This window comes from Mixophyes fleayi, chromosome 3 (genome assembly GCF_038048845.1).
Source record: "Mixophyes fleayi isolate aMixFle1 chromosome 3, aMixFle1.hap1, whole genome shotgun sequence".
Taxonomy (NCBI): Eukaryota; Metazoa; Chordata; class Amphibia; order Anura; family Limnodynastidae; genus Mixophyes; species Mixophyes fleayi.
This window is the reverse complement of record NC_134404.1, coordinates 264,363,362-264,384,796: the sequence shown is the minus strand read 5'-3', so window position 1 is coordinate 264,384,796 and position 21,435 is coordinate 264,363,362. Positions and strand designations below refer to the sequence as shown.

Below are 21,435 nucleotides of genomic sequence, written 5' to 3'. Positions count from 1 at the left end.
CCAATGGGCTTATACTGCAGGATTGGTTGTGCAAATTTTGTGGTAATTAAAAAAAATTAAATTAGTTTTTGGTATTTTTTTAAATAACTTTTTTTTATTTTTTTAAACACAGGGGAATATTGGGGAAATAACTATGCCCTTAGAAGCACAGAGCACAGGACACAGCACCACTGGACTGAACAGGACACAGCACAGGACCCAGCAGCACCACTGACCTCAGAAGGACAGAGCACAGCACACAGCACCACTGGACTGATACTGCAGAACACAGCACAGCACAGCACAGCACAGAACTAAACAACACAGCACAGAACTAAACAGCACAGCACGAGATCTACCAGGACAGAGGACCACCTAACACACCCTCCCTCTACCCTGATCAATGCCCGAGTGAAGATGGCGGCGACTAGCGGGGAATTTATAGGATCCGAGTATCGCGAGATCCGACAACGGGATTATGAGTCAGAGCCTCAGTTTCAGATTTGAATTTGGCGCCAATACCCGGATCTGTCTCGGATCCGACTCGGATCGGCAACGTTCGGGTGGGCTCGGATTTCAGAAATCCGAGTGCGCTCATCTCTAGTGTAAACACACTGCAGGATTGGGAGGATGTCATTCCATAGCTGAACGAGATTTATAGCTCTGCTAAACAACCAAAACAAACGATGATCGGTGCTTTGGAGCGATAATCGTTCATTGTCTAAGTGTACACACTAATGCAATATCAGGCTGAACTGTCGTTTATAGGGTGAGGGTGATTGGCCCTATACTTGGCTGAAAACACTGTAGCGTGTGCTCCGCCTTAGTTTTAAACATACTTGCCTACTTTTGGCAAGTTGTATCAAGGAGAGGGGAGTGTCTAGAGGGCGGGAGGGGGCGAGGCGCGGTCAAACACATCATTTTGGCCCCGCCCCTACAACAAATATGTTGGATTGTCACTGGGGTCAAAATGAGAATCGCGTCATTTTAGCCCCGCAGTTGCGGAATGCGGGAGACTTACCAGCTCTCCCGGGAGTCCGTGAGACTGAACCCAATTTCGGGAGTCTCCCGGACATTCCGGGAGAGTTGGCAAGTATGGTTTTAAAGTGTTCTCAAAGGAAAAAAATGCTTTATTTAAATAATAATAAAGTATCTTTTCATTTTACTCTCATTTTACTCTAAGTTGTGGCCATCCTGAGCTGGCAATAACAGAATAAGGATTTGGGTGGTACTTTACCATAAAATAAAATGGGTACTAGCGTACAGACACTGGTGTGGGTGAGGATGGCTAGAATCATATACATGTCTATATACTGTGTGTCTATCTATCTATCTATCTATCTATCTATCTATCTATCTATCTAATGTATATATAGTTTTACATTAGAAATTATAGTGTTCCCTTTTTGAGTTTCCCTTGGTTGGATTTATTTTAGGTACCGCCCGATATCTGAAGATGTTCTGCTACGGGCATTTGAGGTTTGTCACTATTAATAACATCTAATCAGACAGGTGTTTGGGGAGATAATTACAATTCTAAGAGTACTGTTCTCTAGGTTTTAGATGACAAGAAAAATGGTTTCCTAACCAAAGAAGAACTTATCAAATACATGACTGAAGAAGGTAATGTCCATTTCGCTACAATTTTTTGCCCCTTTTGTATTTCTGTTCTTTTGGAAATTGAAATGAAATGACAAATGATCGTATTGCCTCTCCCAGGAGAACCATTCACACAAGAGGAAATGGAGGAGATGATCTCAGCTGCTGTGGACCCAGACAAAAACATTGTTCCTTACAAGGACTATGCTACAATGATGGTAGTAGAAGACTACTGAATACCTCATGAACAGTTGTCTTATATACAATATTAGAGCATTTTCTCTTCTAAAATTAAATTATTAAAAGCATTAATTTGTTATGTTGTTTTGAGTTATTGCTCTGTATTTGACAGTCCCTTATTTTTATATTTTGATGACATTATCACTTTTTCACATCTTTATCAGAGCCACATTTATGATATCGTGCCACCATTTAAAGCTGCAGTGCTGCCTGTGGCTAATTAGCTCTCCAGCCTGGGCCAGCTCTGTGCCAGCTCTGTGCAGCCATTTTCCCAGGGCCCCATTTTTTCTCTGACAGCCCGGTGGAAATCTGAGGGTGTGCGATGCTGCAGATGGGCGTGGATGTGAGTGGGAAGACCAATCAGAAACCACATTCACAAACATTATAGACTCCTGCTCACACACCCTTCAACGGCTATTTTAAAGTGGAGAACCAACATTTTAGGTGGTATTGCAGCTTTAAGGAATTAAGTTAATAAAACTCACCAGCCTTATTTTTTGAACTAGCTCAAAATATGTTACATATGGCCCATATAAAGAGTAACACATGGGGTATGCACCCACACCAATGAAGAAGTATAGAATAAGTTTTTGATAATAGCTTTAAGTTCCTGTAATGTTAAAGGATATGATGGGCCTCATTTACTAGGCGTAGGTCACCTTCACAGTACATAGGTTTACAGAACAAGACAGTGGTTTTGGAGTGTGGCAAGCGTTGAACTAGTCAATGGGATAGGCAGGGCCGGTGCTAGGGCTCTCAGCGCCCTAGGCAAAATTTCAAAATACCGCCCCCCCCCCCCCCCCCCCCAAGACATGCGAAATACCCACTTTCCAGACCCTCACACACTTCACTTTTGGTAAAAAAAAAAAAAAAAAGATAAGCCTTACCTCCTACAGCGGTCTGGCTGCCGTGATGTTTCATAGAGAACGCTATCCAGACTCCACTGCTGTCCAAGGGAAAACACAGGAATTCTAGAGGGGAAGTATCCAAGTATTAGATATGGGAACAAAAACTTGTGAGAAAGACTCATCACATTGCTCCTCCTGCAGCACACTGTCCCTCCACTGCTTGACCATGTCCCCCCCTGCAGCATACTGCCCCCCCGCTGCTTGACCATGTCCTCTCTTCCCCCCTGCAGCACCATGTCCTCTCTTCCCCGATGCAAAACCATGTCCTCTGACCCCCCCCCCCCCACAGCACCATGTCCTCTGTCCTCTCCCCCCCTGCAGCACCATGTCCTCTGTCCATTCCCCCTGCAGCACCATGTCCTCTCTTCCCCCCCTGCAGCACCATGTCCTCTGTCCTCCCCCCCTGCAGCACCATGTCCTCTCTTCCCCCCCTGCAGCAAAATGTCCTCTCTTCCCCCCCCTGCAGCACCATGTCCTCTGTCCTCTCCCCCCCCCCTGCAGCACCATGTCCTCTGTCCTCTCCCCCCCCTGCAGCACCATGTCCTCTGTCCTCCCCCCTGCAGCACCATGTCCTCTGTCCCCCCTCCTGCAGCACAATGTCCTCTGCCCCCCCCCTGCAGCACCATGTCCTCTGTCCCCCCACCCCTGCAGTACCATGTCCTCTGTCCCCCCACCCCCTGCAGCACCATGTCCTCTGTCCCCCCACCCCCTGCAGCACCATGTCCTCTGCCCCCCCAACCCTGCAGCACAATGTCCTCCGCCCCCCCCCCTGCAGCACCATGTCCTCTGTCCCCCCCCCTGCAGCACCATGTCCTCTGTCCCCCCCTGCAGCACCATGCCCTCTGTCCCCCCCTGCAGCACCATGTCCTCTGCCCCCCCTGCAGCACCATGTCCTCTGCCCCCCCTGCAGCACCATATCCTCTGTCCCCCCCCTGCAGCACCATGTCCTCTGTCCCCCCCCCCTGCAGCACCATGTCCTCTGTCCCCCCCCTGCAGCACCATGTCCTCTGCCCCCCCCTGCAGCACCATGTCCCCTGCCCCCCCCCTGCAGCACCATGTCCTCTGTCCCCCCCCTGCAGCACCATGTCCTCTGTCCCCCCCTGCAGCAACAAGTCCTCTGTCCCCCCCCTGCAGCACCATGTCCTCTGCCCCCCCCTGCAGCACCATGTCCCCTGCCCCCCCCCCTGCAGCACCATGTCCTCTGTCCCCCCCCTGCAGCACCATGTCCTCTGTCCCCCCCTGCAGCAACAAGTCCTCTGCCCCCCCCCCTGCAGCACCATGTCCTCTGTCCCCCCACCCCCTGCAGCACCATGTCCTCTGTCCCCCCACCCCCTGCAGCACCATGTCCTCTGTCCCCCCACCCCCTGCAGCACCATGTCCTCTGTCCCCCCACCCCTGCAGCACCATGTCCTCTGTCCTCCCCCCCTGCAGCACCATGTCCTCTCTTCCCCCCCCTGCAGCACCTTGTCCTCTGTCCTCCCCCCCTGCAGCACCATGTCCTCTGCCCCCCCCCCCTGCAGCACCATGTCCTCTGCCCCCCCCTGCAGCACCATGTCCTCTGCCCCCCCCCCTGCAGCACCATGTCCTCTGTCCCCCCCCTGCAGCACCATGTCCTCTGTCCCCCCCCCTGCAGCACCATGTCCTCTGTCCCCCCCTGCAGCAACAAGTCCTCTGTCCCCCCCCTGCAGCACCATGTCCTCTGTCCCCCCACCCCCTGCAGCACCATGTCCTCTCTTCCCCCCCTGCAGCACCATGTCCTCTGTCCTCCCCCCCTGCAGCACCATGTCCTCTCTTCACCCCCTGCAGCAAAATGTCCTCTGCCCCCCCCCCCTGCAGCACCATGTCCTCTGTCCCCCCACCCCTGCAGTACCATGTCCTCTGTCCCCCCACCCCCTGCAGCACCATGTCCTCTGCCCCCCCAACCCTGCAGCACAATGTCCTCCGCCCCCCCCTGCAGCACCATGTCCTCTGTCCCCCCCCTGCAGCACCATGTCCTCTGTCCCCCCCTGCAGCACCATGCCCTCTGTCCCCCCCTGCAGCACCATGTCCTCTGCCCCCCCCCCTGCAGCACCATGTCCCCCCCCCCTGCAGCACCATGTCCTCTGTCCCCCCCCTGCAGCACCATGTCCTCTGTCCCCCCCCTGCAGCACCATGTCCTCTGCCCCCCCCCCCCCACAGCACCATGTCCCCTGCCCCCCCTGCAGCACCATGTCCTCTGTCCCCCCCTGCAGCACCATGTCCTCTGTCCCCCCCCTGCAGCACCATGTCCTCTGTCCCCCCCTGCAGCAACAAGTCCTCTGTCCCCCCCTGCAGCACCATGTCCTCTGTCCCCCCACCCCCTGCAGCACCATGTCCTCTGTCCCCCCACCCCCTGCAGCACCATGTCCTCTGCAGCACCATGTCCTCTGTCCCCCCCCTGCAGCACCATGTCCTCTGTCCCCCCACTGCAGCACCATGTCCTCTGCCCCCCCCCCCCCACAGCACCATGTCCCCTGCCCCCCCTGCAGCACCATGTCCTCTGTCCCCCCCTGCAGCACCATGTCCTCTGTCCCCCCCCTGCAGCACCATGTCCTCTGTCCCCCCCTGCAGCAACAAGTCCTCTGTCCCCCCCTGCAGCACCATGTCCTCTGTCCCCCCACCCCCTGCAGCACCATGTCCTCTGTCCCCCCACCCCCTGCAGCACCATGTCCTCTGCAGCACCATGTCCTCTGCCCCCCCCTGCAGCACCATGTCCTCTGCCCCCCCCTGCAGCACAATGTCCTCTGTCCTACCCCCCCCCTGCAGCACCATATCCTCTGCCCCCCCACCCCCTGCAACACAATGTCCTCTGTCCCCCCACCCCTGCAGCACCATGTCCTCTGTCCCTGTAACGCCCCCTGCGGGGAAAAGACAGGGACAGACGCACACAAAAGAATTTACCTTGTAAACGATGGTCACCTCCAGTCCGCTTCCACTTTCCCAGCTGCGATCCTATCCCAGCAGATCCGCAGCCGCAGTCACCTCCAATCACGTCCCTCTGAGATAGAGACAGAGATTACGGCCGTGCTACCAGGTAAGGGCTGTCCGAGACTACGGCAAAGGGCAAGGACACGGTCAGTCCAAGCTCCTTGCCGCCTCCTCACTTTGTTCTTGCCAAGACGCGGGGGACTACAGGCACTGAAGGCCAAGACTAATCCGAGGACTAATCCCGCCTCAAGTGCCTCACACACCTGCCGGTGAGGGCCTAACCGAAAGGAGGAATCGAGCGTGATACTCACCGGGACACTCCCACTTCCGATCCGGTTCTCCTGCACCTTCCCGACTCCTGCGGATGACAAGACACACAGCCTCCCTCTACGCTCTCCGTGAACTAAGATGGCACCCACAAACTGGACTAGCTACAACGGCGACCCGACCCTAACAACGTTCTAATGGTCGGCAACGCAACTACGTCAAACACTAGGACTAACTAAATGTGGTGCACTAACGGAGCTACTAGTTACACGCTACGGGGAACACCAGCCGGTGTTCACAGCCTAAACCGGAGGGCGGTTCCTAACCCCCTCACCCAGGTCGTACCAAGAAGCTGCCTTCTTGCTATGGAGTCACACACAGGCCCTAAGTACGGGTTCTTTAAGCCCGGCTGAGGCTCAGTAAAACAGCACACTAACCCGCGGGCCGACTGCCGCACGGAACAGCCGATCGAACTGAACCGCCCGACTGCCTGTACTCGGGTATCTCACACGTGTCCCTACGTCCGGAACCACAGGTCCACCTGCACGGAACCGGCCTTGAGGACCCTTGATCAGAACCACGGCCGCCCCTGGAACTGCCTCAAGGTGTGCTGTACTGCCACCAACTCACTCAGCCACCCCCCTCTGGGTACCAGTGTGACCCCGGGGACCTAAGGGACAGGAAAACTACATGTGTTCTCCCCTGACTATGTGTATGCTGGTACTTACACTTGTCCCCCACAGCACGGGTTAGCACAGGAAAACCACAGGAAACAAGAGCCTACCTTTAATGGGGGCCTGACGTCTTGCCCCTGGACACAGCTAGAAAGCACACCGAAATACTGTAATGTAAACTACACTCGCCACACAGACAGAATAAATACAGTCTACAGTACTTTGCCGCTACTTACCCGAACACACCGCTGCTAGCCAACCAGCAGGTTGCTACAGCACCACAGGAGCCTACGCTCGACCGTACCTCCTAACCACGTGTGCTCACCTCACACAGGACCGCGCCTACTCTCACGAGGCTCCCACACCTCTACCTCACACCACCAGGGCCTTATGCCCTACACACCATGGGTCTCTGCCCAGCTACACACAGAGCCTTCTGCTCTGACTAATGGGCCTCAGCCCCCTCTCTAACTCAGGGCTCTGAGCCCACTCACTAGGGCCTTATGCCCTACTACCTAGGGGTCCTAGCCCCTGCGGCCTTCCTAACTGACTGAGGGCCTTGTGCCCTTAATAGCAGATGGGCTACCAGCCCCTAACCAGGCCCTATGGCCTTCCTATGGCCTCTAGGCCACTAACTACCTAGGGCCTTGTGCCCTTGTACCTGGGGCTCAGAGTCCCCCTCTCTAACTAACAGGGGCTTGTCCCCTTTATATAGATATACTAATGGCCTACTGGCCCACTAAACTCGTTGGGGCCTAGTGCCCAGGTCCCTGGGCCTTGTGCCCCTACTTTACAGTGTGCCACGGGCCTTGTGCCCGACTGTGCCCACGGGCCTAGTGCCCGAATTCAACGTTGAGTATACTTACCTGCTCTGCGCAGGATACTCAACTTGACACGCCGTCTTCGGTTTCTTCCTCCGGGTCTTCCAGACCCTCCAGCCGGCGGCGCCTCTTCTCCGCTTCGGCGCTGGGTCTCCAGTTGCAGCTGGGGCGGGGGCGCTCTCAGCCCTGACAAGGGCTCCCCGCCGGCGATCTCCGCTCCGGCGGCTTGCTAGGAGTCTTCTGGCGGCAGGGTAGCTCACGGCCCTTACAAGGGCCCCCTGCCGCCGCTGCTGCTGGCTCTCTTGATGGACGTCTTGAAGAGACGTCCTCTCTCTTCTCCGCCGACGGACTTCTGGCAAAATGGCGCCACCCGGCGACTTATATAGTCGCCGGCGTGACGTCATCCGCCGGCGCGAGCGCTGATTGGCTCGCGTCGGCGCCAATCTTTTGAATGGCCGGGCGCGAGCCGCGATTGGCTCGCGCATCCGGCCGCTGATTGGCCAGCGGGGAAAGATGAGCCCTGATTGGCTCATCCTTCCCCCGCGCACAGGACCTGCAAAAAAGAAGTTATACTCACCGCCGCTGGATCGATGGACGGGTGAGTACTTCTCCTCTTCTTTCTTGTAGCTGGGCACCATCGGGGACCTCTTCAGCCCCTCCAGGGGCACAGCGCTGCCGGATATCTTCGCCCTCTTCACGGGCACCGGCTCCAGCGTCTTCTGTCCCTCCACATTTCCGCCGCCTTTTTCCATTGTGGTCCCCACAATCAACGTCTTCTCCTCTACGTCCACCTCCAAGGGTCGCTTACCGGCATCCCTGACTTGCGTCCACCGGGTCCTTCGCGGTAAAGCCCTCTCGCGCAGGATCCACACCATCCTGGCAACTTCCTCGCCCGAAGTCGGTATCCAGGGAGTCTCTTCTTCGGCGCATGCCGGAACCTCCCATCCGTCCGATACCTCCTCGGTTGTGCGGGAAGCTTCTTCAGAAGGTGACAACATCCACCACTCTCCAGCTGCGCTCTCTAAAGTACAGTCTTCTTCAGGCAGTACTTCTTCAGCAGCTCTCTCTTCCGGGGTACTGATGGCTTCCATCCTCTCAGGTACCACCGGGCAGACATCTTCACATGTCTCCGGACACAGCGTTGCCCCGTGGAGGGTCTGCTCAGTTCTCCCTTCGTCTTCAGGGACCAACTCTTCCACAGCCACGGACAAGTCGTCTGACGTATCCGACGTCTCCAATACCCCAGCTCCAGCATCCGGCTGACGCGGGTATTCCTGTCGCGAATCTTGCTTGGACGGGACGATCACCTGCGATCCAACAGTCAGCAGGCTCTGCCGATCCTTCCCTCCAGATTCCGACTTCTCTTGAGACCATGGATGGAAGGCTTCCTCGTCCTTCCACTCGAAGACTTCTACGTCTTCCCATTCATCGGAGACTTCTTCGTCCTCCCATTCATCAAAGAGCTCCTCGGCAACTGGGCACTGGTATGCGAAGTGTCCAGGCAACCCACACTTCCAGCACAGCATTTCTTCCACCGGTTGCCGTTTAGTACCTTTGCTCTTCTTCTTCCTTGTCTCACAACGTTCCAGGATTTGCTTCGTGAACGCTGCCACTTCGTCACGAGAGATGACACAGCTGTATCCCTCGTACAGCGGAATGATCCCCCGATGAGCCATCGTTGATCCTGCCGACTACGCCAAAATGTAACGCCCCCTGCGGGGAAAAGACAGGGACAGACGCACACAAAAGAATTTACCTTGTAAACGATGGTCACCTCCAGTCCGCTTCCACTTTCCCAGCTGCGATCCTATCCCAGCAGATCCGCAGCCGCAGTCACCTCCAATCACGTCCCTCTGAGATAGAGACAGAGATTACGGCCGTGCCTACCAGGTAAGGGCTGTCCGAGACTACGGCAAAGGGCAAGGACACGGTCAGTCCAAGCTCCTTGCCGCCTCCTCACTTTGTTCTTGCCAAGACGCGGGGGACTACAGGCACTGAAGGCCAAGACTAATCCGAGGACTAATCCCGCCTCAAGTGCCTCACACACCTGCCGGTGAGGGCCTAACCGAAAGGAGGAATCGAGCGTGATACTCACCGGGACACTCCCACTTCCGATCCGGTTCTCCTGCACCTTCCCGACTCCTGCGGATGACAAGACACACAGCCTCCCTCTACGCTCTCCGTGAACTAAGATGGCACCCACAAACTGGACTAGCTACAACGGCGACCCGACCCTAACAACGTTCTAATGGTCGGCAACGCAACTACGTCAAACACTAGGACTAACTAAATGTGGTGCACTAACGGAGCTACTAGTTACACGCTACGGGGAACACCAGCCGGTGTTCACAGCCTAAACCGGAGGGCGGTTCCTAACCCCCTCACCCAGGTCGTACCAAGAAGCTGCCTTCTTGCTATGGAGTCACACACAGGCCCTAAGTACGGGTTCTTTAAGCCCGGCTGAGGCTCAGTAAAACAGCACACTAACCCGCGGGCCGACTGCCGCACGGAACAGCCGATCGAACTGAACCGCCCGACTGCCTGTACTCGGGTATCTCACACGTGTCCCTACGTCCGGAACCACAGGTCCACCTGCACGGAACCGGCCTTGAGGACCCTTGATCAGAACCACGGCCGCCCCTGGAACTGCCTCAAGGTGTGCTGTACTGCCACCAACTCACTCAGCCACCCCCCTCTGGGTACCAGTGTGACCCCGGGGACCTAAGGGACAGGAAAACTACATGTGTTCTCCCCTGACTATGTGTATGCTGGTACTTACACTTGTCCCCCACAGCACGGGTTAGCACAGGAAAACCACAGGAAACAAGAGCCTACCTTTAATGGGGGCCTGACGTCTTGCCCCTGGACACAGCTAGAAAGCACACCGAAATACTGTAATGTAAACTACACTCGCCACACAGACAGAATAAATACAGTCTACAGTACTTTGCCGCTACTTACCCGAACACACCGCTGCTAGCCAACCAGCAGGTTGCTACAGCACCACAGGAGCCTACGCTCGACCGTACCTCCTAACCACGTGTGCTCACCTCACACAGGACCGCGCCTACTCTCACGAGGCTCCCACACCTCTACCTCACACCACCAGGGCCTTATGCCCTACACACCATGGGTCTCTGCCCAGCTACACACAGAGCCTTCTGCTCTGACTAATGGGCCTCAGCCCCCTCTCTAACTCAGGGCTCTGAGCCCACTCACTAGGGCCTTATGCCCTACTACCTAGGGGTCCTAGCCCCTGCGGCCTTCCTAACTGACTGAGGGCCTTGTGCCCTTAATAGCAGATGGGCTACCAGCCCCTAACCAGGCCCTATGGCCTTCCTATGGCCTCTAGGCCACTAACTACCTAGGGCCTTGTGCCCTTGTACCTGGGGCTCAGAGTCCCCCTCTCTAACTAACAGGGGCTTGTCCCCTTTATATAGATATACTAATGGCCTACTGGCCCACTAAACTCGTTGGGGCCTAGTGCCCAGGTCCCTGGGCCTTGTGCCCCTACTTTACAGTGTGCCACGGGCCTTGTGCCCGACTGTGCCCACGGGCCTAGTGCCCGAATTCAACGTTGAGTATACTTACCTGCTCTGCGCAGGATACTCAACTTGACACGCCGTCTTCGGTTTCTTCCTCCGGGTCTTCCAGACCCTCCAGCCGGCGGCGCCTCTTCTCCGCTTCGGCGCTGGGTCTCCAGTTGCAGCTGGGGCGGGGGCGCTCTCAGCCCTGACAAGGGCTCCCCGCCGGCGATCTCCGCTCCGGCGGCTTGCTAGGAGTCTTCTGGCGGCAGGGTAGCTCACGGCCCTTACAAGGGCCCCCTGCCGCCGCTGCTGCTGGCTCTCTTGATGGACGTCTTGAAGAGACGTCCTCTCTCTTCTCCGCCGACGGACTTCTGGCAAAATGGCGCCACCCGGCGACTTATATAGTCGCCGGCGTGACGTCATCCGCCGGCGCGAGCGCTGATTGGCTCGCGTCGGCGCCAATCTTTTGAATGGCCGGGCGCGAGCCGCGATTGGCTCGCGCATCCGGCCGCTGATTGGCCAGCGGGGAAAGATGAGCCCTGATTGGCTCATCCTTCCCCCGCGCACAGGACCTGCAAAAAAGAAGTTATACTCACCGCCGCTGGATCGATGGACGGGTGAGTACTTCTCCTCTTCTTTCTTGTAGCTGGGCACCATCGGGGACCTCTTCAGCCCCTCCAGGGGCACAGCGCTGCCGGATATCTTCGCCCTCTTCACGGGCACCGGCTCCAGCGTCTTCTGTCCCTCCACATCCCCCCCCCCACCTTGCTTGAACATGCTTCTCGCAGCGCAACACACCACACCACACCACACTTTCTCTCTCTCTCTCTCTGTGTACTTACCATGGAGTTTTATCCATGCTCTGCTCCTCTCTGGCGGGCGCCTCAGTGACTGTCGGGGCGTGATGATGACGTCACTCCCAACAGTCACTGAGGGAAGAGGAGATAGCGTGTCCCAGCGTTAGGGGAGGGGGGCGGTAATCGATCACCCCACCCCCGCCGTGGATGAAATCGTGCACATCTATAAAGCTGTGCGGCGGCCGGTGAGTTTATCTTCCATGGCTGCCGGACAGCTTTATTGATGTGCACGATTTCAGAGGCGCCCTCCAGAGCCCGGCGTCCTAGGCAGCTGCCTAACCTTGCCTAATGGGAGTGCCGGGCCTGGGGATAGGTTAGGTGGAGAGTGGAAATTTGTTTAACCATCAAGCTTAGTGCCATACTGCATATTTTTCCATACACATATAGTGCACTCACAATTCATCAGCAGTTAAATGTAATCATCAAAGTACCATGATTCCCAGAGTGGACTGGCGTTTATTTCTTGTGTGATGCAGTGGTGGGAACTATGACATCACGTGGGAGTCCTGGCAAAAATACTGCCTAATAAAAGGCAGCATAAGGCTATATATTTGAAACTCTGGTGGATCCATCATCAGGGCTATAGTATACCCTGGTCAATTCAGCTTCAGTTATCACAGTACATTAATCTTACTATTCATATATTCCTTAGATCTTGGTGATCTTGATGATGGGTGTATTGTCATTCACGTCACAACCAAACAGAATCACTCTATGTGTATTTTGAGTATTTCTTCATTCACAATACATTTCTAAAAACATAGAAAGTTATTTTTTTTTTAAATGACATCACATCTTAACCACACCCACTTCATATTTGTCAAAACCACCTAAAGTTTAGTAGTGGAAAGATAGCTATAAACACCAATGTATGCATACTATCATTGGCAGAAGATAGGTAATCGGTACAGTTGTACACTGTCATTATGCTTCTTCTTCTTCTCACTTACAATTTTATGGTAATTCCAGTGCTGGGATACATTTTTGCCCTCTGAATGTGTGAATGCAATGTCAGAACACTACAGCGACCTTAAGATACTATGCTTTAAAAAAAAAAAGTTTTGTGCAATTAATATTAAACAAGAGTGTCCTCTATTAAGAAATGAATCAGTGACAAAACAAGCAATTAAAACAGAAATCTACTTTATTAGTTGAAATCCAGACAGCACCATGTTACCTATAAAACAAATAATTATTTTATCACTATCAATTCACAATTTGTGTGGGATAGGGGATGTGACCTAATTTTGTCTCTATATTCCCATTGTGGATGTAGTGAGGTTTAAATTGCAGGTAAGACATGGTAATTGGACTAACCCCCAGCCTAGCACTCATTCAAACAGCATTATTCTATAAATGTATTCCAATCAATACAATACTCTATTTTGAAACAAGGGGTCTCCTGTCTTCCTAGGACTCCAAGGAGAATAAAGCGTATAGGGCTTCACCACTCTAGACTCCATCATGAGGACGTGTAACGGTCGGGCCCCTGCCCTGCTGGGCAAAGGGCAAAGGATGCTTTATTAAAATGGCCCTGTGGTTGTACCGACTCTCAGCTACGCAGCATGTTTTGATTACAACAGGCTGTTTGACACAACATAGCCATTGCGTAGTTGATGAATGTAGAAGAATTAATGGTGGGCATTGTAGTCTACCCACATCTACATGTTGTGAAACAGATGTGGGCCACCAGGTAAACAGAAGCGACAGTTGCGTTAGGTACAAGGGCAAAGGCCAAGCATGGAACATATGCTGGCTGTGCCGATCCCTTGCTTTTCCAAGCTTTATAAAATGACTTTCTCAGTGATCAAATGCAGTTTGTACAGTATTACACTGCACCAGTTTGTGTCTGGTGTTATGTAGCTGAAGTAGAAATCCCTCATATAATTGTACCCAGAGAGTAGCACATCCAGCTGTATTCAGTTTTAAATGCCAGCATTTCCTCATATGAGCCATTTAACCACAACATCTGAGAACATGCATAAGCCCCCAAATGGGTATTATATTAGTACATTATAATAAGATGGTGTCCTGTTTTTATGCTTTTGCGTCTGGTTGACTCTTTTTTTCACATTACAGAACATTGCTAATGGGGATATGCATACGCATAATGCACCAGTACTGCTTGTCCTCTGTAAATCCAGTGACATTTCCTTTGGTATTTAATTTATTCCTTATCCATAGCAGCTACATCAAGGTCTCAAGTTACCTTCTGTTTTTATGTCATTGTATGTAATTTGTGGTGTCATGGATGGTCCACTTAATGTTCAGCACTGTGCAATGTGTCAGCGCTTTATAAATAAAAGATTATAATAATAAGGTCCAAAGAAAATGCCATTCTCATTACATATCAATTGCATTTTTCTGCCTGGTGGCCACCGACAAATAATATGAAAAAGTATTTCTTAATCTTCTTTGAATTACGCTAGAGGGCGCCATACACACACCGGAGAAGACGGAATGCATTGTTTAGGAATGCAACTCGTTGCTTGCAGGAAGGACACATATGTTCAATCCCCGGAGACTGTGTCTGATGCTCAGAGAATGGTGTGCTCCCTGCAGAAACCGATGCTGCGACGGGAATGCTGAATATGCTGCTACTCTGACATGCATTTCTGTTTCTATCTTTGGAAGATTTATCCTACTGATGACGCCCTGGTAATTTGATGGTTTAATAAAACATTAAATCGCAAACAAAGAAGAAGAAATCTGTATTTTGTGAAGAATAAAAAGGTAATGACATGTGCAGAAAGAAAAGGTCTCAACAAAGTGTTTTGTCTGTGAGCCGTTAGATGACACTGATATCACAATACGATGACCCCCTACCCTTCCTTTCCCTAGTCTGTTCACAGATACAGGACTGGGAACCATACATTGAATTTCAAAACATGGAAGCCTGCTTTAGAAACTGCAGTTACTGTTTTGTGTTATGTCTGGCTGCAGCTCTCCCTACTAACAGTAATAAAATATTAAACAATAGAAAAATAGGGATAGTTTTAATTTAATGAAACTAAGATTATGCCAATCATTGAACCAGTACAATGACTTTGGTGCTCCTAACTGGGGTTTCTTATATATTAGCTAATGCTGTAAGAACCTATTTGTAAAAATTTCTATCATTAACAATAATGTATTTAACCCATCATAATTGGAGAGTTTACACCCCACTGTGGCCAGACCAATTTCATGGATTCACCTAAAATATTTATCCTGATAATGATTAGTCTATCAGAATTAATTTTGTATTTTTTCAGGACTGAAGTTTCTTTATTTTTATAGCATATTTAAATACATATATTTTTATTTGATGGGCTTCATATGAAATACAGACAAAAATCAAACAGGTTTTTGAATTCTTCCCATAATTAGTTTTGCACAGTTGGTGCCACGCATACAATCAGGGATGCCAAATAAAGCATGTTATGCATGGTATGGTGCAGATGTATGGCACAGGATCATCATCATCATCATCGTTTAGTTATATAGCGCCACTAGTTCCGCAGCGCTGTACAGAGAACTCGCTCACATCAGTCTACAGTCTTACAGTCTAAATTCCCTAAGACACACACACACACACACACACACACACACACACACACACACACACACGCAGACTAGGGTCAATTTGTTAGCAGCCAATTAACCTACCAGTATGTTTTTTGGAGTGTGGGAGGAAACCGGAGCACCCGGTGGAAACCCACGCAAACATGACGAGAACATACAAACTCCTCACAGATAAGGCCATGGTCAGGAATTGAACTCATGACCCCAGTGCTGTAAGGCAGAAGTGCTAACCACTGAGCCACTGTGCTGCCCCAGGATTACCCATCATACTGGCATTATACAAAAACTTTCATCCCATGTACACTTATCAGTATGTGGAAATCAATCTGCCCCCAGTTTTGAGGGTTGCCTAAGTATATTTTATTACTACAGCGCTCATATGCCTGCTATCCACTTTAGGCAGTCACAGAATTCTCTCTGCACCTCATGTCTCCATACCTCACCTTCCACCCATTGGCCTTGTAGAGCCCCCTTGCATATATCATTTCTACTCCATTGGGGAGCCGCCACTTGTCTGGCAGGTAGAGCAGCATCACTGTAAGCAGACTGTGTGTCCCAGACTTAGAGCTAGGCTGCTGACAATAAGTGTCAGAATGCCATTCTGCAAATTTGGCCCTGGGTTTAGTGTAGTATACAGTCTATTAGGAAGTTTAATGTAATACAAATATATATATATAAATAACAAAGAACAAGGAGCCCTGCTGGCGTCTCTACTGCTGTCTCAGGTCTGGTGTGGAGAATAGAGTAGCAAAGCTAATATGTCACTTTGCCTTGTCTGCACTACCTTCCTGGATAAACCCTCTAAGTTCACTTTCCTGCCTTGTATTGCTGATGTTATCTCTGACCTTCTGTGAGTGCTCAGCTCCCACCAATCAGTAAATTGTAGGGACCTAGGTGACAGTAATTGGATTGTTGCCTAACAAGTACCGTGTCTCTACTCCCAAAAGTAACCCCTCATTCCTACTTCCTGCTGACAGATTAACGTACAAGTGCCCAGACTCAACGCAACAGCACAGCATTAAGTCCTGAGATGGCTTCAGTCATATTTAAAAGTTGGATGAAGGGGGCAGAAAAGCACTCTAAAAAATTGAAGGGAATATGTGCCCCCACTACCCCTTTGATTGCACCTATGAGGTAATTGCTATTGAAAATTCCAAATTGCCATTTTGAATGTTGTGTGGTTGGTGATTTGATGCCCAGGAACTGAATCAAACCGCCCCCGACTGCTGCAGAAGTGGTAGACCATGCTCCCACCATGTTATTTCACTTTACTATGTCATGTTAGAATACAGAAGTAGAAAGCCATCTGATGACCAGCAAGTGGTTTAAAGTGTTTTTTTCTTTTAATAGTGTTTAATTCATAACATTACATAGCTAGGTGCCCTTTACCTCCCATGTGTCCCTGTTTTTTAGACACTCCGTGTGTCCTGAATTTTGCCACTGGAAATTTTTTAAATCAGAATTCTTATTTTTCAATGCTCATGATGCATCTATATTAACACGGATTACACAGAATATATACCTTCAGGTATTATACTACATTTAATAGCAATTATACACTAAGATCCCTTTATGTTTCGTTGGTGTAAGGCCCTTTTAACACATAAGTGGTCCCAGGGCAAAGCACAAAGGAAATGTCTGACTACATCCTGTGAGCAGAAGGTACCAAGTTTTCTGGTCAGCAAAAACGTTTCCACTGGCACAGATTTGACTGTGAGAGATTATTAGGGTTTATTATGGTTTTCTGAGGATTTATTAGTATTTTCACATTTCAAGAGTAAGATTGGAGGACTTTTAGGGTTCAGTATAAGCAGAACTTGAGGTAGGTTTATGATTAGATTTGGATTAGGTTGAATACTAGTAACATTTAGGATTTGGGCTGATGCTAGGGTAACATATGTGTTAGTACTTCAATTACAAGTTTAATTCTAGTATTTTTTTTTGAACTTTTGACCTGTGCATTTCACTTGAAAGTGAAGTATCTCCTCTGTGAAACAAGGAGTCTCTTGTCTTCCAATGCAGAGTAAATTACTAATAAGTATAATGGTGAGCGCCTTGTCCCCATTTCTTCTATATTTAAACTGCCCTGCATGGGTGTCTCTGGTCAGTTGCAAAGAGATGGAATCCTTACATTAAGTACATATGTCCTACAAAAGCCTGGGGTGGAACAAGTTTTTAAGGCCAATTAAATTGTCTTTATTGCTTATTGTTTTAGCAAAGAAATGAACATTACACTTTTCCAGTTTACATATAGAAATGGAAATTCCTCACAAAGGATGTTCACGTTTATTAAATGATAACAATTGTACAAGATTGGCCAGTTTCTCCCCCTGTTGTATGAAAAATGTGTTTAACTGCACACTCGGCCTCATTTAGAGTTGGGCGCAGTGTGTGTCTAAGACGTACATGAAAGAGTGGGAGTGTGCCGCAGCTTTGTAGGGTATTAAGTGTGGCATGCAACGCCAGTTGCGTCCCACTCGTAATACCCTACCAAACTGTGACCAGTTCCCGCAGCTAGCTAACTACTTGCGCCACCTAATTCCTGCCGCACTTTTTCTGTCTTTTTTGACGTGTGTTCCGTCTGCGTCTTGATCCGACTAGGGTAGCTTTTGCGGGTAGACTCCCATAGTATCTAAATTATTCATGGTCACGTCTACATAACTGCGTTTTCCACCCTTTCCCTCGTACTGAGACGCAAGCTGTCGCAAGTGTACACTGCATCTGAAAAGCAGACGGAACTGTTGCTTACAGCGAATGCGCATCACTGAAAATATGCACAATGCGCGTGAAATGGACTTTGCGTCTGACTCTAAATGAGACCCTCAAATAGCAGTCTTAGAAACATAGAATATTGACAACAGATGGCCCGTTGGTCCATAATGTCTGCTAATGTTACTTTTGTGGTGGTATCAGACAGGCGGTTTGTACATCCTGCATGCAACTGCCCTTGGGATCTTGCTGAGAGCACAAAGTGATAGTCTGTTACCACCTTTATCCCAAAGATATTTACATTCCTTTACTGTTACAACAACACTCGATAAAACAGTGCAGGCCAGTGATCTGCTGGTATCTTTGCCCCATATACAATGCAATAACTTGTAGCTTTTCAGGCTGCAGGTGCAAGTGAGCACACGACACACAGAAAATTCACAGCATGTTAAACCACAAAGAATAACATGGGATTTAGGATAAAGAATCCATTTAACAGGTTGGGTTGAGGCAGTTTTCATAATTGGCCTGAGGCGGCGGAGAAAACAAATCTGATCCTACTTCACATACTAGGTTTCTGACACATAACTTTTCTTAAGACTTCCTTTCTTCAACACTTACAAAAAGTTATAGGCACTCACTTTTAGAGGATCACTTAAACCAATCTACAGTCTTAACTAATCAGGGAATATAAAAGATAAAACAAAATAGATTTATTCCATATAAAATAAGAAATTAGAAGTTAATGACAGCTTTCAGTAGTAACATCACCTTACTGCTTTATGCTAGAAGATAACTATCCTACTGAAAGGAGTTTCTGAGAAATTTGTAATACTTACCCAGTAGTTATTCTGTTCTATGTTATAATCGGTGAATTGTGCACCCCCTTTTTATCATTGTATTTTCTATACTGCGTGTATGGATCTAAAAAAAAATAATATATTTTTTAGTAGATTTTACTATGGTAAAACTGTCTTCCACAGAGAAAATCAAGGTAATTAATTGTGAACCAATTGGAATGATGTATAGGACAAGATGAATGTACAGCATTCTAAGTACAGAATAGCTGACATCATTCCTGCAATGAAACATAATTAATTCATGATTTGTACTCTAGTAGCATCTGTTTAACATCTTAACTTCAATTCTTTTTACCTCTTGGCTGCTGTTCTTAGCAAAAGTAAAATACACCAGGTTTAACAACAAAGCTATTCAATATGGAGGCAAATCGCATCCTGTAAGCATCTGACTTCTCAGGGTGATTTTGTGCATTACAGGCACATTTTGGAGCTCGTTAAAATGCATATCGTTGATGTTCCTACAACACCCCTAACACAACTTATCTTATACCATAATAATAAACCAATAACCACACAACAAATAATTACCGTTGGAAAAAGAGGAGTTTATTGAAGAAAGACTAAATATGAAAACTAAATGTGGCGGCGAGAGCAGGGGCAGTCAGCCACACTAGCAAAACCAATAAAGGTGGAAAAGGTTAGACCCTTATGCCACCAACCCAGGTTGCTGATAATATGTGCCATGACTATGGGGGGATGTCAGACCTCCAGCACTAACGCGGTATTATATCCGACCAACGTGTATGTATACCCGGCCATCGTGTGGCAATTTCCTTCAAGCTCTTCTTTATTTGGATGATGTGGGCTGAAAATGAACACAACCCCATATCGTTGTCCCCCAAATGAATGATTAAGATGTCGGGAATACGGTGGGTAGCAATCTCCTGGCCTAATGATGGGATAAGTGACTGCCACTTCATACCCCTCTTCCCCATCCTTTTGATGTCTACAGGGGTATTAACAAATGACCTATTTGAGGCCATATCGTGCTTGGCCGCCCAAAACACATAAGAGTGCACGATTACCCAAATTCGAATCCGTTTAGTGGACATGCCTAGGACAAAAACACATATGATATAACTGGGTTACTAACCATAGTAGAACATTTATAGAACAGTAAGCGAAATAGAAAAGAAGATGACAAAGAGCTTTGACCCAAACAAAGGTGAAAACCCATAAGACCTCGGAGACCCCTAAGCAGGCCTTGGTCCAAGGAGAAAATGGGAGAAAATCCCTTCTTGCCTCCGTTAAAAACAGCAGGCGGAGGGGCCTTGGGTCGCCGCAAGAGAGGGGACACACAGAAGAAGAAGATATGAATTATCTGGCCTTATATATTTTTTGTAAGAGTCCGATTTTAACCGTCCTAGCAACTGAATTTCGGGGGTTGTAGCACCACCCATAGCAGAAGCTGCCCCATCCTAAATGAATGCATGCCATAATCCCCAGGGTTTAAACCTAAATAAACTAAAGATCTCTTCAACAGGGCACTGAATTGAAACTTGGTGAGGGGAGAACCGTCTTTATGCGATAACCGTATGGGGCTTTGGGGGCGGGATTGGGCCAATTTATGACAAAGAGTGACTGGGCAAATACTTGTGTCCTGTTGGGCCGATAAAACTATGGCTATTTTGCATTGAATGTTAGTGGGTAAACAATTAATATGTTTTGCTAGCAAAGCTGAGCCTAGGTGTCTTTTGGATGGCGCCACTAGCTTGCTAACCCTGAAAGCCCTGTGAAATGCCATGGAAAACGCTGTGCTAAAGAGTATGGACTCATAAGTGTCATTGGGAATCACAGCCAATGCCTCCACCAATCGTAATAACAAGGAGCCAACAATTGGTCTACGACAGTCTGCCACCACTGGGTGGAGTTTAGCCCACCGTTTTAATACTTTACTTATGATGAAACCTTTTGTGATTCGGGGACACCTTGCAATTTGGCCATGAAGGAGATTCCTGCTAAAGTAGAGACCATTGTCGCTTTCGACACGCCCTCTTTATATCGATCCCACATGAATTTGAACATATTGTCTGTTAAATTGGAAGGAAAGGGAAGACGCGCCTCTTGGAAACATGGTGGAACGGGGCTAAGGATATCACCGCAAGGGCCTTTATGCCGGCTCTACCATCTGCCAAACATAATTAGGATATGTTAAACCTTCCCACTGCGCATGGAGGGCTCGGGCTCTAAAACTCCGCCAATTCCGATGTGAGAGGGCATCGGCTATTTTATTGTCCACTCCCGGAACGTGGCTGGAATGTAATGTTGTAATCCAGGCAATGTAGCACCAGTTCCCTGAGTAAGCTCACCGCTAGGCGGGATGAGGCGCTCTGACGATTGATTGCCTGTACCACGCCAAGATTATCAAAAAAACATGCTCCGGCCGCGGAGGCGGGTGGCCCAAAGTTCAAAAGCTACCAAGATGGGAAATAGTTCTAAGGCTAAGAGGTTGCACGTCAAACCATTTTGTTTACATAGGAAGGG

At 49.6% G+C, this 21,435-nt stretch overlaps 1 protein-coding gene across 1 annotated transcript in view; it reads left to right on the top strand.

Moving 5' to 3' along the window:
* Positions 1-1,878, top strand: part of DRC8 (dynein regulatory complex subunit 8) — a 42,674-nt gene extending 40,796 nt beyond the window's left edge. Inside the window, exons 5-7 of the mRNA XM_075200704.1 lie at positions 1,416-1,458; positions 1,536-1,602; positions 1,699-1,878. Of these exons, the coding sequence (XP_075056805.1) occupies positions 1,416-1,458; positions 1,536-1,602; positions 1,699-1,814 (226 nt within the window). The 3' untranslated portion in view covers positions 1,815-1,878. The remainder of the gene's footprint in view (positions 1-1,415; positions 1,459-1,535; positions 1,603-1,698) is intronic.
* The last annotated feature ends 19,557 nt before the right edge of the window (positions 1,879-21,435 follow it).